Source organism: Paramormyrops kingsleyae, chromosome 1 (assembly GCF_048594095.1).
Source record: "Paramormyrops kingsleyae isolate MSU_618 chromosome 1, PKINGS_0.4, whole genome shotgun sequence".
NCBI classification, from domain to species: domain Eukaryota; kingdom Metazoa; phylum Chordata; class Actinopteri; order Osteoglossiformes; family Mormyridae; genus Paramormyrops; species Paramormyrops kingsleyae.
The window spans coordinates 776,221-792,128 of record NC_132797.1 but is presented as its reverse complement, the minus strand read 5'-3'; the positions used below and the strand labels follow the sequence as shown (position 1 = coordinate 792,128).

The window sequence follows — 15,908 nt, the reverse complement described above, 5'->3', positions numbered from 1 at the left end:
TTATAACACCACTGATGAGGGAGCAGACCAGAGGCAGCTGGAGTGAGTCACACAAGGGCTGAATTGAGAGGCGAGACAAATAATTAACAGGTGTGGCTCATTAGAGAGAACAGGAGTGACAGAAGCAGGACATGACAGATCGTCCCCTGTGATAGGTTGGCGTGCCCATCCTGGGTTGTTTCCTACCTTGCGCTTGTAGCCTCCAGGATAGGAGGACCCCCTGCAACACTAAATACGCAAGCAATTACAGAAAATGGATGGATGGATGGAGGGGATTATTGAAAATAACAGGAAATTGAAAGGTCAGGAGAAATTAATTGGCTTCATCTAATTGAAACCTTCATTTACTTGACGTGAGCACAGCAAACTGAATGCAAAGTAAAAAAAAAATTTACATTAGCATCATGTAATTAACAAGTCACATGGAAGTATAAGATTAAAATAAATCTGAGCTGGGAGCATAATGACTCCTCATTAAACCTAATTGAAGCCTGCATTAATCAGTTTGGTATTTTGCAAAAAAATGACTTCATCCAACCGTTAGGAGAGCGAGTCTCCCTTTAATCCTTATACGTGTTATGGGTTTGTTTGCATATATGAATATGCGTGCAGCTACAGCCACATATTCGTGTTTACATTTGTTTGCCCTCTTATTTCGCGTCTGTGTTGTCTGTCTTTGGGGTGTTGAGATAGGTGGGGATGCAGTAAGTCCTGGAGGGGGCAGCGTGGCAGAGGGCTATCACTTACTAATGAAGTACCTACATAAGGTGAGGTGGTGCCCAGCATTTGAAACGGCAAGAGCATCCATTCATAAAGTGGATGTTAAATCTTTTGGCTTTCAAAGACTTAAGACAATAAAGGAAAAAAGACAAAAAAATATTAATGTTCACCATGAAAACAGACCTAATGCCAGAATAATGAAAATACATTTTTGTGTGTTGAGACACAATAATGTGCAGGTAAACAACCAAACACCTTTGCGCTTGCCAGCCTGGTTCTGTCGGTAGGTGCATTTCACCTGTGCATCGTCACACAGCGGCCGCCCTCCGGGTGCCGTGTTTCGGCTCGAGCTCCCGGCAGAGGGCTTGGCAGCAAGCGTCCAGGAGGAACCGCGCTGCTCTGTCATGGGGCAATCTAGAGATAATTAATTAGTTTCTGTTGAGGCACATTGCCTCTGATCCATTTTCATTAACATACCAAAGATGTAAAGATGTAATGAGCGGCTCTGCTGGCAGAACGATGAGATGCTGTGGAGCGGGGCAGAAAAAAGCGCCAAATACAAAAGGAGCGGCCGTACTCTCACAGATACAAACAGCCATTAAAAGAAAGCAAGTCACAGGAAGATTAAAAATGGGGCAGGGCGCGTTTGTCAACCACCCTTTCAGTTCAATTTATATTGATTGTCATTTTAAATGAACGCAAAGTATCCACAAAAAAAGCTTTAAAAACGTAATTGAAAAGTACACCTGCAACATTCGATCTTTTAACGCAGAATTAGGGGTATCCTCGTTCCCTTGTGTCTCCTGTTCATTTAGGGACTATTCTTCTGGTACAATTATTAGTAAAATCATGATTTTGGGGGAAAATGCTTTATGTTGCACAAAAGCATTTGCTAAACAAATAAATGTAAATGTATTCTTCTGTTGAATGTTATCATGCTATATTTTTTTCACATTTTTAGAAAATGTGTATAATGGGGCATATTTATGTATTGGCACTAAGTAACTGCATAACATTTAAGTATTCAGTTTTTAATATTTAGCATTAGACTTAAAGTGAAGTGCCACATGGACAGAGGTCACTAAATGGTCAGCTGTGAGTGTCCAGTGGTATAGAGACACGGACCCCACATCCCTCTGGTTCCTGGGTTATATCGGACAGCGGTCACCTGGCCCGGCCTCCTCTCCTCCCTCCCTAAGGAAAAGGCCCCCATTGCCTCTTGACTCCCAGTAAATGTGAGGCGCGTTTTCCAGCTCGGAGTGGGGCACACCCCCTCTGGCTTCCTCTCCCCACCTGCTCCCACATTGATGGAACCCCATGGGGTGCGACCCTAACCCTAACCCTTGCCATGAAACTGATACCTGGTGTGTGGGGCTCTGATGGCATCGCTGAGCTGGCACCATGCGCCAGGCCGCCAGTGGCACCATCCTGGCATGCTGGGGGTGGGGGGGTGGGGAAAGGGTTGGTCCCCCACTCTGAGTGGCGTGTGGTGTGTGCCTGCACTACTTTGGCCCTCCATTAGGGGGCAGCAAGTTCACCTTGAATACAGGTAATACAGGTGTACATTGGGCCTTTACCCACCTGATAATAAACAGTGTTCACACCCTATGCAGCTCCAGCTGATCATGTGTAATATAACCGCCAGAGGTGTATACAGGGGTAAAACCACAGGGACACGGGCCCCAGCTGAAAGCTGGTTGGGTCCTGCAATGCCCCCTCCCCTATCACTCATCAATTCACAATATATCATTGGCTAATGATAAGGTTGGCACCTGTGTATGAATTATAGCCCCTGTTATGCTCCCACCTTACAAAATCCTAGATATTTTGATATTTGCACCTTTTGTAAACAGAGCACTAAGCCATGCGATCACGCAGAGCAGGCGCCTCATCGCCAACGTCGCCAACCACGCCGATGACAGAAGCGCATCATGTTAGGAGTCGGCGCCCCCACTGGCAGAATTCAGACAGCACGCCCTGCAGCGGACATTAGGGACACGACACAGCGCTGCTCAGAGACATATTTACTAATGAGTAAAGGGGAGATGAACCAGCCTTTTAACAGGGACCCATGTTTTTTGTATCCTCATTACAAAATGACTGTATGAGACCATCATGGCAGCATATCTGAGGAAACAGAAATATCTCTTGGATTGGAGATTTGGCACTCTGTTGTGGTTTCCTCCGCCTGAAACATTTTTTTTCTCACTTCTACAGAACACAGTATTTCCAGATCTGACACTGAAACAAAAACATTATTCTCCAGTTATTTATTTTTTGAAACAAATGCATTGCTTCTTATTATTTACCCACTTGGGTGCTGATTCCAAATTTCAACGGCAGACAAAAACAACAAAACACATCCTCGGCTTCGCCACTCCAAAGCAGAACGATCAATAAGAGCCAGATGCAGACGGCGCTTCATCGAAGGGGTTCAGGGTCGTGACCCAATAGGCTTCGCCCTGGGAGGCCATGTGATGGGGGACAGCTGCCAGCCAATCAGCTAAGCCATTACCTGGGAAACCCTTAAACTAACATAAATGTTGAGTGGCTGAGATGGAGTGCAGAGATGGATACGTAGCTATGATGCAAGTCCTCCTCAGAGCTCCCTAAAGCACAGAGGACCCCCATCAGCAGCATCCCTTTTCTCGCAGGCATGAAACGGCCGCCCGCTCTCTGGGTACAAGGCTGCCCACGGGGACCGCAAACTGTCGAGCACACGCAGGCACACAGAAACCCAAACGATAGCAAACAACAGACGCTATTTATTTTTCGACATCCCACTGTCTAAATAGCAGCAAATGCTACTTTAAATACACCCTGGTGGGGCAATTAATTCGCCATTAATATAAAAAAAGAAGATTCCTGCCATTTCTGCAGCAGCAGCAGAGACAGACGTGTATAAGTAATGGAATTTTACTCCAGAGGATTTGTCCTCTGCACATTCCTACTCACTTAAAAGCAAACTATGCAAAAAACACAGCCTTGAAGAAGAAAGTCACGTGCCTGGTGATTTCACTCCGGCACCGTGTGACCCCACCGTCGCCCCGTCATGCCTCATTAGCGCAGTAAGGCATCCGGTAAAAGGCGCTTATTAATCGGCGGGCTGTGACGGCACAGGCACGGCAAGATAGGCAAATAACAGCTGTGTTTTCTTGCAAATGATGCTGCGTGTTATCAAGAGGTAAACACCAATCCAGTGGAGTGGGGAGGCGAACAAAATACAGAAACAGCATAAATAAAAGAAATAAATTAATGTTAAGCCTCCAGCCACAGTCCAGCATGTCTTTCATTTCAGAACCAGAGCCGATCACAGGTAACGGAGGAAACAGGTGCCCAGGATCACAGAACCACACACCTCCACAGACGAGCATTAGGACAGAATGACACTTTCTCTAGCCTTGTGGGGAATTTCTCCTTCTGCCTAACCCCCCCTCGCTGTCCATGAGAGACACACAGACGAGAGCAAGCTTGGGGGCAGCCACCAATGGTGCCCAGGAAGGGGGGGTAGGGGCCTCGCTCAGTGCTCCACAGACATGTGAGAGTTCTAGTGAGGCCCAGTTCTAGTGAGGCCCAGCTCAATAGTGGTGAGCTTCTGATCACAGATACAGAGGCTGAGGTTGTGAAGCCAGACTCCCTAATTACCTGCCTCACGTCCAACACGGAGCGTCTTTAATGCCAGTCAAGGCTTGAGACTGAGGAGTTTGCCAGGTGTCACTCGGCTCGTGGTCACGTCGATGGCCTAACATTAAGTGAAACGAGGTGCTGAGTTCACTTCCCAGGCAAAGAGCAGGGGTGGGGGGGTGGCCTTTAACATTTTCGATGAGGCTCCCCAGACCCGCGAACAAGTCGCCCATAACTCTCTATCCATCAAACGCTGTCCTACACCTGCCCGCCTGCTTTACATGATACGGTGGCCTAAAGCAGACATTAAGCACCGATGTGACATTCAGAGATTTTCAGGCAATTTCCTGTGAAGCCAACCTTGCAGATTCACGCCTATAACTTAGAGGCACTGTGACTAATGCCACCTTGAAGAATAAAACCATCGTTCGCTGCCTTTTCCTTATTCAGGTGCTTTTATCTAACACAACGTGCATAATTTACACTCCTACCCTTTCACAAAGTTCTGTAAGAAGTGAAACAAGCAAACCACAAAGGGACAATCATAATGGCCTTCCCAGAATGCCTTGTGACACAGATCCTTCTAGCTCCAGGTTCAAATGCTTCCCCACCACACTCCCGCCGTGCCACAATTTACATGCAGTGCGCTCCAGCTGAACGTGCGCTGCTTTTTTTTTGCATTGTTTAAGAAGACGGCCTAACTGATATCTACCATAAAAGGGTTCATAAAATAAAAGCATGCCACAGCAATGACGCCCCTGCATCATTCCCTCAAGGTCGGCAAACATGGGATCACAGGATCAGCGGAAGATTCCTTGTGGGAATTCAACCAGGCGACAAAAGGGGCAACCCAGGACATGCCAAGGCCTCGCGGGGTCACCCACACCAAGAAGACGGGGGGAAATAAAATTAATTTGAAAAATGTAAAATTTTATTTCCAAAATGTAAGCAACAGTGTACACAGGTAACGTTTGGCAGAATGCAGTCCCCCAAATCAGGTTAAAGCCACATCCAAGCCTTCCAAAATGAAACACTCACAAACGGACATTTCAGCTACTCAACAAAGAGGAAAATCCCCATTCGTCAGGACTAGAATGGTCACAGGAGTCAAAAGGATGGATGATCCAAATCAACCAGACAACAAATGTGGGGAACAGATGATCAGGACGCTGGGCCTTTAATACAACAGGTGTCATTTCTGAAGGTTGGTTTTACAAATTGTGCAGTATCTCTAACTAAGGCTTGGGTCGTGCTGTGAAATAGGGTCTTACACAGTGGCTGTATGATCGGACCACAAAGGGACCTGCGGTAAGGCGCTGGTCTGTGTGGGTGTTTGGGGGGAGCGTGCAGCTTAAGCACGATAGAATATATGGTGCTGTATTTGAGCCATTAAGGTGAGATCTTCTGCAGGGACATTAGCAGGGTGGCCAGGCACGGTGACAAGTGACGGTGACAGATGACACTCCTTCTCTGTTCATTTGGGCTCTGTTCTCCAAAAAAATAGGTGTGTGTTTTGTAACCCAACCATCATCATCATCATCATCATTGTAAAAAACAGTAGACAAAAAATAACAATGTGGGAAAACTGGGACATATGAATATTAAAACTACAATAAATAGGTCCTAAATCGCGATTCAAAAAAGCACAACGATACTGTTAACCCACCCACCCCCCACTCAGAAAAATGGAAAAATATCACTTACACTGATATCACTGTCTAACCTGTGGAAAAGGTGTTACTCCAGTACCGAAGGTCACTGGGTGAAACTCAGCTCGTCTTTAGCGAACTAATCGTCAGTAAACTAAAGCGTTCAGTGTGAAGTCTGTAAAAGCGAATGGTTGAGCAAAAAAAAAAAAAGAACATTTCATATATTTTCTTTAGTGCAATTTTTAAATGTAAAATAATTCCATTTCTCAGAGGTAAGGATATGCTTAAGTCCCTCCCCCAACTTTTTTTTTTTTTTTTCCAAAACTCTTACCTCACAGAATAATCTTCAAACATCCAGAGTTTGAGTTTTCTTTTTTTTTTTTGCTTTTGTGGCTTCAAACAGGCTTCCACAGCAAATAAATTACCATAACAAACACAGCAGGACATCCCATTCCTGAACATTTACAATATCCACCAAGTGCCTCCAGACTCCCAATCCGAATCTACTGACGGACAGTTCCCTTCCCTTCTGCTGGGCACTGGGAGGGGAGGCGTACGACCAAACTGCCCAGCCAATCAATCACAGAAACAAGCCTTCATATAACACAGTAGGGTTCCCTCGGTAACCGGGATTTCCTGCAGTACAGGAGCGTGGTGCTGAAACAGCGCCTGAGCTCGCGGTTGGAGAAGATGCAGATGAAGGGGTTGACACCGGCCTGGGCGAAGCTCATCCAGACAGCGGCCGTCAGGTAGCCCCCCGGCACAGCCAGGGCCCTGGCAAACACCCTCCAGTAGCACGCCACCAGGTAGGGCCCCCACAGCATCAGGAAGAAGAACGTCATGACGTAGAACATCCTGCTGATGCGCTTCTCTGTCTTGAACTCGTCCAGGACCAGCAGGCGGCGCCGGCCCGCCGGGTTTGCGTTCTGCCGGATCCCCAGCAGGGTGGGGGGGGTCGGACCCCTACCGAAGCCGGCCAGCCAGTTGGCGGCTGCCTGCCCACTGGCCCCGGGTCCGTGGAAGGTCCAGTTCTGGCTGACGGCCGGCACGAACTGAACGGGCTTCATCTTCCGCCGGTCATGGACGAAGAAGATGAGCTTGAGGTAGACGAGCTGGGTGGCCAGGAGAATGAGGGCCAGGAGGAGCATGAAGCCCAGCGAGTCGTTGGCCCGGAAGGAGCGGTGCTGGAAGGTACACTGGTCCTCCTCCCGGATGAAGGAGTAGGTGCCCACGTCCAGCACGGGCGGGAAGGCCATGGCCACCGAGAGCGTCCACACCATGCAGATGACGGCCAAGCAGGTCCAGAAGGTCAGCCGCTTGGTGTAGAAGCGGTGGTGCGCGATGGCCAGGTAGCGGGTCACGCTGACGCAGAAGAGCATGAAGGCCGTGTGGAAGCAGGCGAGCACGCCCAGGAAGGCGATCACTTTGCAGGTGAGCGTGCCGTAGGTCCACGCCGAGCCATTCTTCACAGAGGTGAACACGAACGGGAAACAGATCGCCGAGCGCAGGATGTCAGAGGCACAGAGGTCCAGCAAAAAGTAATAGGGTGGCCTGTGCAGACTCTTGTCTTTGATGAGCAGGATGGAGATCAGGAAGTTGCCGACCACGCCGACCCCGATGATGAAGCCCAGGGAGGTCAGTTTGAGGAACGTGGCGAGGGGAGACACACTCTGCAAGATGCTGTGCTCACCTGCATGGCTATAGTTCGCCATAGATGGAGGGATCATAAGCGATGCTGTCAGTCACATATCACGATCTAAAGGTACTGCAAGGGAATAGATCCATCGGTGTGCTTTGAAATACAATCCAGACTTGAAGACAGCAGCTCTTCTAAAGCATCCTTTGTTCCTTTGTTTCATCACACTAAAATCCCTGAAAAATATCATTCCACCCATCAGGATCTCCATGCAAAGATTCACCTAAGTAGCATCGCTCAAAACCACAGCAGGTGACAAGGAGCTGCACAACAAACCAGGATTCTCCTTCTTTTGTGTTTATTTTTTTGTCCTTCTCAACAGTTATTTCTTCCTTTGCCTACCCCTTATAAAATCAAGTGCGGACCAACTGCCTTCGGGTGCGCCGCTCGTTTGTATGATCAGCTCGTCGAGACCATTTTAATCCCCATTACAATAACTGAGCCACTTTCGGTAACCGCTTCTTTTTAACTAGCGCTCGATTAAATCTTACAGAAAGACAATGACACTTAGGATAGCGGCGGTTTTACATCGATCCGTGTTTATTTTATAGATTAATAGAGTATGTTTAAAAGGTAGGCACAGACAACGTGTTAGATATGCAATAGGAAAAGCCGCCGATCACACCCAAGGAGCCTGCAGGATTCACGCATCTAACCGGAGGGTAACTAACCTCCTGCGAGCCCCAGTCACTCTTCGTGCTTTTGGTGTAAATTAATGGAGGTGGCGTGCAGCAACACAGCAGCGACGCTTTGTCACTGAAAGTATACATGCCTCTGACGAAAAAGGGGTTATAAAAGAATGAAATTCAGTGCTTAATATAATGTATATAGTGCGGGCGAAGGGGATGGGTGAATCACTGAGAAAGCTGCATCAATAAGCGTATTAAATTATAATGACTGCCTTTAAAATATCTTAATAACATCAAATTATAGGCAAAAAGGCACGACCGTTACGTGACGTGCGATATATCATTTTAAACAATGCGTGTATATCAGCCTTCGGCTAAAAACAGTACTCACTCTCACGAAGGATGATTAATATGTATGAATTTATATTTCGTATATTAATACAGCGCAAGCAGAGCCGCTCTTAATAAAGGAATGCATAATAAAAAGATCATTCAAAAGGTGTTTTTCATTTCGATTTTTGTTGTAGCCCACCGATGCTAGACTTTGCAATGATGCCATTTAAATGTTAACGTTAGATTACAGGTATTCCGTGAACGGCACATCCATTAGCTGGGCAGAACAATATATAAGTCCAAGCTAGCTATGCATTAGCGGTAATTAATGCAAAATTTCAAACGCGAGGCCGAGCAAAAGCGACGTTTAAGACACGATTTACACAGTACCTGTTGAGATGGCTCTTTGTTTCCCAGGAGGTTATTTATAAAGCACGAGCCACTTTGCTGTAAAAAGGTTGGTTTTGTTGCCTCTGTTCTTTTTTTCCTCGGCGCATATACAGTAAACGGCAGGGATCGCGCATGCGCACTCCTCCTATTTGTGATCCAAGCCGCGTCTGGTCTGGCCAGCGCAACATCTGCTTGATGCTGAGCATCAGGACTTTAAATCTTCTTCTCCCCTTATCCGGGATTGCCACCAGGGTCCTTATTAGTTATTTTCCGTGCATGCTGCACATATTAATCCATGTTGCTATCTCTCTCCGTTGCCGTTTCGGCAAATATGTGTTATAGGTGCACCCCGTTTTCTCCAGGTATTTTTTAGTATATTAAGCAATTTTTTTGTTTTTCATTTTCCCAGTGCATTTTTCATGATCTTCACTGGAGCCTAAAGGTGGACCAACGATAATCTAAATAATTGATTTTGTTTGTTATTGATCCTATTAGGGTTAATTAGATCAAACTGTTTTATTCACTTTATATTTTTGTACTAGTAATACCCATCCATGTATCGGTTTTTAATAATCGCTTTCCCAGTTAGGGTCAGAGTACCTCGAAGCCTGTCACGGAGATAATAGGACAGTGCCTCTTATACACATATGACGGGGAATATTGTGTCCAGCCCAATTAAAATATATATTCTGGGAGTATCTGGAAGACACCCATGAGAACATGGGTAAAAGTATATTTCCAAACGCAAAGCTGAGGACTGACGCAGCAGCCCTACCTGCCGAGCCGCCCTGCTGCCATACAAAGATGTGTGACTGACAGGCACGGTAAAGGATCGCAAAAGCCTTATAGTCTGCATGGCCACTTTATTTCGAGCGGCGAACTCTCTTTTCTGCTAACGAAGCGTTTGTCAGTACTACTTACTTCTTTAACCTTCTGTGTTGGTTAAAAATAAGACATGGGCATCTTCATCTTTTAGGCCTACCGTATCCTTCGGCGTATCCACCATTGCCGTTTTTTTTCCAATAAATAATGTCAGTTTTACTGGGAAAGTAGACTACGTACGTAGCTCTGTTGAACATCGTGTCGAGTATGATTATTAGTTCCGTATGAGGGGGTGGCTGCATGCACATGGACATTAGCCGTTAGCATTTTAGCTGCTGTTAAATCATCAAGCAGCATGAGTGATCATAGGCTCAATTCTATAATATATTCTATAAATATTTTATAAATATGTAAATATATTCTCTCTCACTCTGTGTGTGTGTTTAAAAAATTAACTAGAAAGACGGAATTTAAAGATTATCCGTCTGTAACCCGACCAATGACAATACATATAAGTATTTAACGGGGACATATTTCTAAAAGTAGCTTGTTTACACTGTCAGCTGCTGCAGCCAACGCATTGGAGTAAAGTCATTCATAAAATAAATTAAGCAATACCAGGTTTAAATAAAGGACCAATTAAAGATGCTTTAGCATTTATACAAAAACTAATTTCATTTGTACAATATCTATACACACAGATACGCAAGGCAATTAATAACAGACCGTATTTGTCGTCATCCTCAATCATCTCCGGTTAAATTACAAATAACAGGAGAATAACCGCTCGTGTTTCTTTAGTAAAACACTTAGGAGACACCGAATGTCGTTTCCAGCTGCGATCGAAATGAAAAGAAAAAAACAACAACCAAAAAAAACGCAGTCAATTTTCTTGTAAAGTTGGACCAGAACTCAACGGTTATATAATGCTCCAAAGGAGCAGAAACGACACGGATCCCTGCCACATACTTCTTCGATCACGATGTTCTTCACTTCCTCTGGGGGGGCTCTAAACTAGACTGCTGTATCTGTTCACATTTTCTTCTTAACTACGTTCCTGATTAAGTCCATCTCTTTAGTATGGCCACCAGTATTTCCGGGGACCAGTTCCTCACCCTCTCCAGGAGTACAGACACATTTCGAATGCCATCTGCGGGCGTCGTGCAAAGAGGATCAGCGCTCAATTGGCGTTTATGTTCCGGCTGCTGGGCTCCCGGCACTGCATCTCATAGTCACTTCATACCAGCGTCACTAGCCGCAGCTCCTTCTCCGTGCATACCGTCCGAGTACGGCGAGAAAACACCGATACGCCGGTGCCCGTTTCGCAAGAAGATCTCCGACTACAGACAAGAAAGGAGAGAAAAACACCTGAAGCACTCAGTCTGAGGCGAGCAATGCTGGAGCAGAAGCCATGTTGTCCCACAAAGTGATCAGATGATTATTATGGACGGTGTGTCAGATGATTGAAAAACATTCCCCGCCACGACTTTAGCGAAGCGGTCGGACCCGCACCATTTATTTGCTGTACTGCCCCCACTAGACGAATAAAAAACCCGCTAATGGATTATTTATTCATAAATTCATGAATTCATTATTTATTTATTATTAATTTATTTATTATTGAAATAAATAAATATAAATATTAAATATAACTAAAAAATAAATATTACTAAAGTATACGTTTTTATTTTTTCTGTGGGCAGTGGTGGCTTAGCGGTTAAGGAAGCGCCCTTGCGGGTTCGATACCCCGACTAGCAATTGAGGCACAACTGAGGTACCCTGAGTAAGGTACCGCTCCCCAGGCGCTGAATTAGCTGCCCCCTGCTATGTCACGACGCCACATATAGTATGGGTTAAATGCCGAGGACACGTTTCGTTGTTGTGCCCTGTGTGTTGTGGTGTGTTAACAATGACCTCTAATTTTTAATGTCTTTTCAGGGGACTAGATTTCTTTTTTATCATTATAACATAAAATATAAAATTGTTATAGTTATTAGGCTTTAAGTACATTTGGATCACTAATTTCTCCCCAAATGCGTTGGCTCGTTATGCAGCTGACGATTGGCCTGTTCTATGAAGTACATTTAATGCTAAAAGCCAAAATGAATAGACTGATTTTAGAGACAGTTCACCATACTTAAGTATGATATATGTTTTATGGGTTTAATAGGGGACTGCTCCCTCCCTATACTGACACACTGAACACTGTACGTAGTTATACCATCTTCAGTTCCTTCCTGATTTCATCTCACCTCTCTATGCAGAATTTCTGAAGGACATCGGGGCTTTCCAACACAAACTGCATATCTCGGGTCTTGCCATAATATCTCAGCGGGGCTTAAGTCTGGGCTTGGACTAGATCTGATCCCTGAGTATGTCTTTTGGGTTCCTTGCAACTTTCTTGGCAGTTTTCTGTCTTGCTCTTGTTGAGATTTTGGCTGGCCTGACACTCTGGATATTTTTTACTGCTTTGTGAAGCACCAGAATCTTATAGACATATCCACTCACAAACTGACAGACATCAACAACAAACACTGTGCTTTGGTTTTACAGTTCAGGTCTTTTGATACCTTTCCTGAATTTTCTGCCAGTCAGCTTGTTTATTCAGCTATTGATATCACTGTTGTCTGGCACCTCTGGGATCAGGGCTCAGTATCTGCCGTGGCTCTGTGTAAACTCACATTACATCCTGGTTAAACAGCAATACAGTGAAGATGCAGTGATACAGTACAGATACACTGATACAGTGTCGATAGAGTGTTCTTTATATCCACACTCTATATGAATTTGTATTCTCCAGTAAAGATAGAGGACAGCAATGATTAAGAACCTGTAGGTGGAAAGTCTTTTACTATTTCCTGCAAATTGGTCACCTTCATGTTAACATACACTCACCTAAAGGATTATTAGGAACACCATACTAATACGGTGTTTGACCCCCTTTCGCCTTCAGAACTGCCTTAATTCTACGTGGCATTGATTCAACGAGGTGCTGAAAGCATTCTTTAGAAATGTTGGCCCATATTGATAGGATAGCATCTTGCAGTTGATGGAGATTTGTGGGATGCACATCCAGGGCATGAAGCTCCCGTTCCACCACATCCCAAAGATGCTCTATTGGGTTGAGATCTGGTGACTGTGGGGGCCATTTTAGTACAGTGAACTCATTGTCATGTTCAAGAAACCAATTTGAAATGATTCGAGCTTTGTGACATGATGCATTATCCTGCTGGAAGTAGCCATCAGAGGATGGGTACATGGTGGTCATAAAGGGATGGACATGGTCAGAAACAATGCTCAGGTAGGCCGTGGCATTTAAACGATGCCCAATTGGCACTAAGGGGCCTAAAGTGTGCCAAGAAAACATCCCCCACACCATTACACCACCACCACCAGCCTGCACAGTGGTAACAAGGCATGATGGATCCATGTTCTCATTCTGTTTACGCCAAATTCTGACTCTACCATTTGAATGTCTCAACAGAAATCGAGACTCATCAGACCAGGAAACATTTTTCCAGTCTTCAACTGTCCAATTTTGGTGAGCTCGTGCAAATTGTAGCCTCTTTTTCCTATTTGTAGTGGAGATGAGTGGTACCCGGTGGGGTCTTCTGCTGTTGTAGCCCATCCGCCTCAAGGTTGTGCGTGTTGTGGCTTCACAAATGCTTTGCTGCATACCTCGGTTGTAACGAGTGGTTATTTCAGTCAAAGTTGCTCTTCTATCAGCTTGAATCAGTCGGCCCATTCTCCTTTGACCTCTAGCATCAACAAGGCATTTTCGCCTACAAGACTGCCACATACTGGATGTTTTTCACTTTGCACACCATTCTATGTAAACCCTAGAAATGGTTGTGTGTGAAAATCCCAGTAACTGAGCAGATTGTGAAATACTCAGACCGGCCCGTCTGGCACCAACAACCATGCCACGCTCAAAATTGCTTAAATCACTTTTCTTTCCCATTCTGACATTCAGTTTAGAGCTCAGGAGATTGTCTTGACCAGGACCACACCCCTAAATGCATTGAAGCAACTGCCATGTGATTGGTTGATTAGATAATTGCATTAATGAGAAATTGAACAGGTGTTCCTAATAATCCTTTAGGTGAGTGTATATCGTGATGGGCACATCCATTAGCTTGGAAGAACTATGTTTTTTTTTGGTGTGATGTTCATGTTAATGGCATTTTCTAAATTTAGTATTTTGGTTTTTCAGTTATTATCATATTTTGCTCCTGATCTGAAGACCACGCGTGTATGTCCACACCTGCATCCTAACATCCCTAAAGAAGGGCGAGTGACCGAACCAGCCCCCAATCCCCTGCCCCCCTGAAAACACACGGCACCCACACCTGCATCCTCACATCCCTGAAGAAGGGCGAGTGACCGAACCAGCCCCCAATCCCCTGCCCCCCTGAAGACACACGGCACCCACACCTGCATCCTCACATCCCCGAAGAAGGGCGAGTGACCGAACCAGCCCCCAATCCTCTGCCCCCCTGAAGACACACGGCACCCACACCTGCATCCTCACATCCCTGAAGAAGGGCGTGTGACTGAACTAGCCCCCAATCCCCTGCCCCCCTGAAGACACGCGGCACTCACACCTGCATCCTCACATCCCTGAAGAAGGGCGAGTGACCGAACCAGCCCCCAATCCCCTGCCCCCCTGAAGACACGCGGCACTCACACCTGCTTCCTCACATCCCTGAAGAAGGGCGTGTGACCGAACTAGCCCCCAATCCCCTGCCCCCCTGAAGACACGCGGCACTCACACCTGCATCCTCACATCCCTGAAGAAGGGCGAGTGACCGAACCAGCCCCCAATCCCCTGCCCCCCTGAAGACACGCGGCACTCACACCTGCTTCCTCACATCCCTGAAGAAGGGCGAGTGACCGAACCAGCCCCCAATCCCCTGCCCCCCTGAAGACACGCGGCACTCACACCTGCTTCCTCACATCCCTGAAGAAGGGCGAGTGACCGAACCAGCCCCCAATCCCCTGCCCCCCTGAAGACACGCGGCACTCACACCTGCATCCTCACATCAGCACCTATATCTACACGCTTGTGCCCAAGAGTTAAAATGATTAAAATCATTGTACCTGCAGGCCAACAACCTTGAGGTTCTTTGGAGAAAAATGCATGTTAAATAAATAATCAGAAATATGAAGTAGGAGTTTGGCCCATTGAATAAATAGTTTTGCATGTTAATTTGTAAGACAACATTAAGACAACATAATAGCCATATTAAACTCACTTCTTATGTAAAAGTGGAACAGTCTTATTATTTTCTGTTGGTAAGACATTATGAAGATAACTTAAAGTTGATTACTAATTATGCCACTTTATGACTTTAAATCCTCCACTGGATTAATGACAATCTTTTACATTTAAATTCTCATACCAAAAACAGCAGATGATCCCTCAATTAAATTCCCCTTTAAGTATGAAAAATATGTTTACATTACATATCAAAAAGCCTAATGAATCCCATTTACCTTTATGCCATCTATTGGAGCCTCAACAGCTTTTAAGAATTGAATGTGAGGTGTCGTAATTTAACTACCTGTTATTTATAGACATTTAATCCTGCCTGCGCAAAGACCCTTTGTGGCTTTAACTGTGATAAATCCTACGCAATGGGACTGGAGCATTTTTGCGTTTCTGTGTGAAATGAGCTTTAAACCAGTACTGAGGTTGCACTCGACACCTGGAAAAATGCAGTTTGCTCGCTGTGAATTTAGCCTTCATCATGCCTTATATCCTATGATTATTCACGGAAACAACATTGACTCTGTGGCAGAGATTTGGGTATGGATGGTGAGGACATGTCCCTGTTAATATTGTACGAGGACCATGTATATGTGGGGGGGCGGGGGCTGTTTGTTCCCTACTGATGCTGAAACCAAAACTTCACCCTTGCTTACAGGAATGAGCTGTTGGCATGGAACCATGACAACTTCACCATGAACTTCAATGAAACAAAGGGGATTGTTGTGTTCAAAGGATTCCAACAGTGAAGCACCGCTGACGGCTCCGCAGTGGAG

General features: G+C 45.5%; 1 protein-coding gene across 5 annotated transcripts; it reads right to left on the bottom strand.

The window, feature by feature from the left end:
- Positions 1-5,253: 5,253 nt before the first annotated feature.
- Positions 5,254-11,316, bottom strand: LOC111854596 (probable G protein-coupled receptor 85). 5 transcript variants are annotated; one of them, XM_023832694.2, is made up of 3 exons: positions 9,042-9,940; positions 8,361-8,463; positions 5,254-7,865 (listed from the first exon to the last, which is right to left on the bottom strand). In XM_023832694.2, exon 3 carries the CDS (start codon positions 7,718-7,720, stop codon positions 6,590-6,592), a length of 1,131 nt encoding a protein of 376 aa, XP_023688462.2. In that variant the 5' UTR covers positions 7,721-7,865; positions 8,361-8,463; positions 9,042-9,940; the 3' UTR covers positions 5,254-6,589. The 5 variants fall into 5 exon arrangements, with proteins under 5 accessions (XP_023688462.2, XP_023688464.2, XP_023688463.2 ...); XM_023832696.2 differs by lacking the exons at positions 8,361-8,463; positions 9,042-9,940 and adding an exon at positions 10,590-11,316; XM_023832695.2 differs by lacking the exons at positions 8,361-8,463; positions 9,042-9,940 and adding an exon at positions 9,963-10,576.
- Between the last annotated feature and the right edge of the window lie 4,592 nt (positions 11,317-15,908).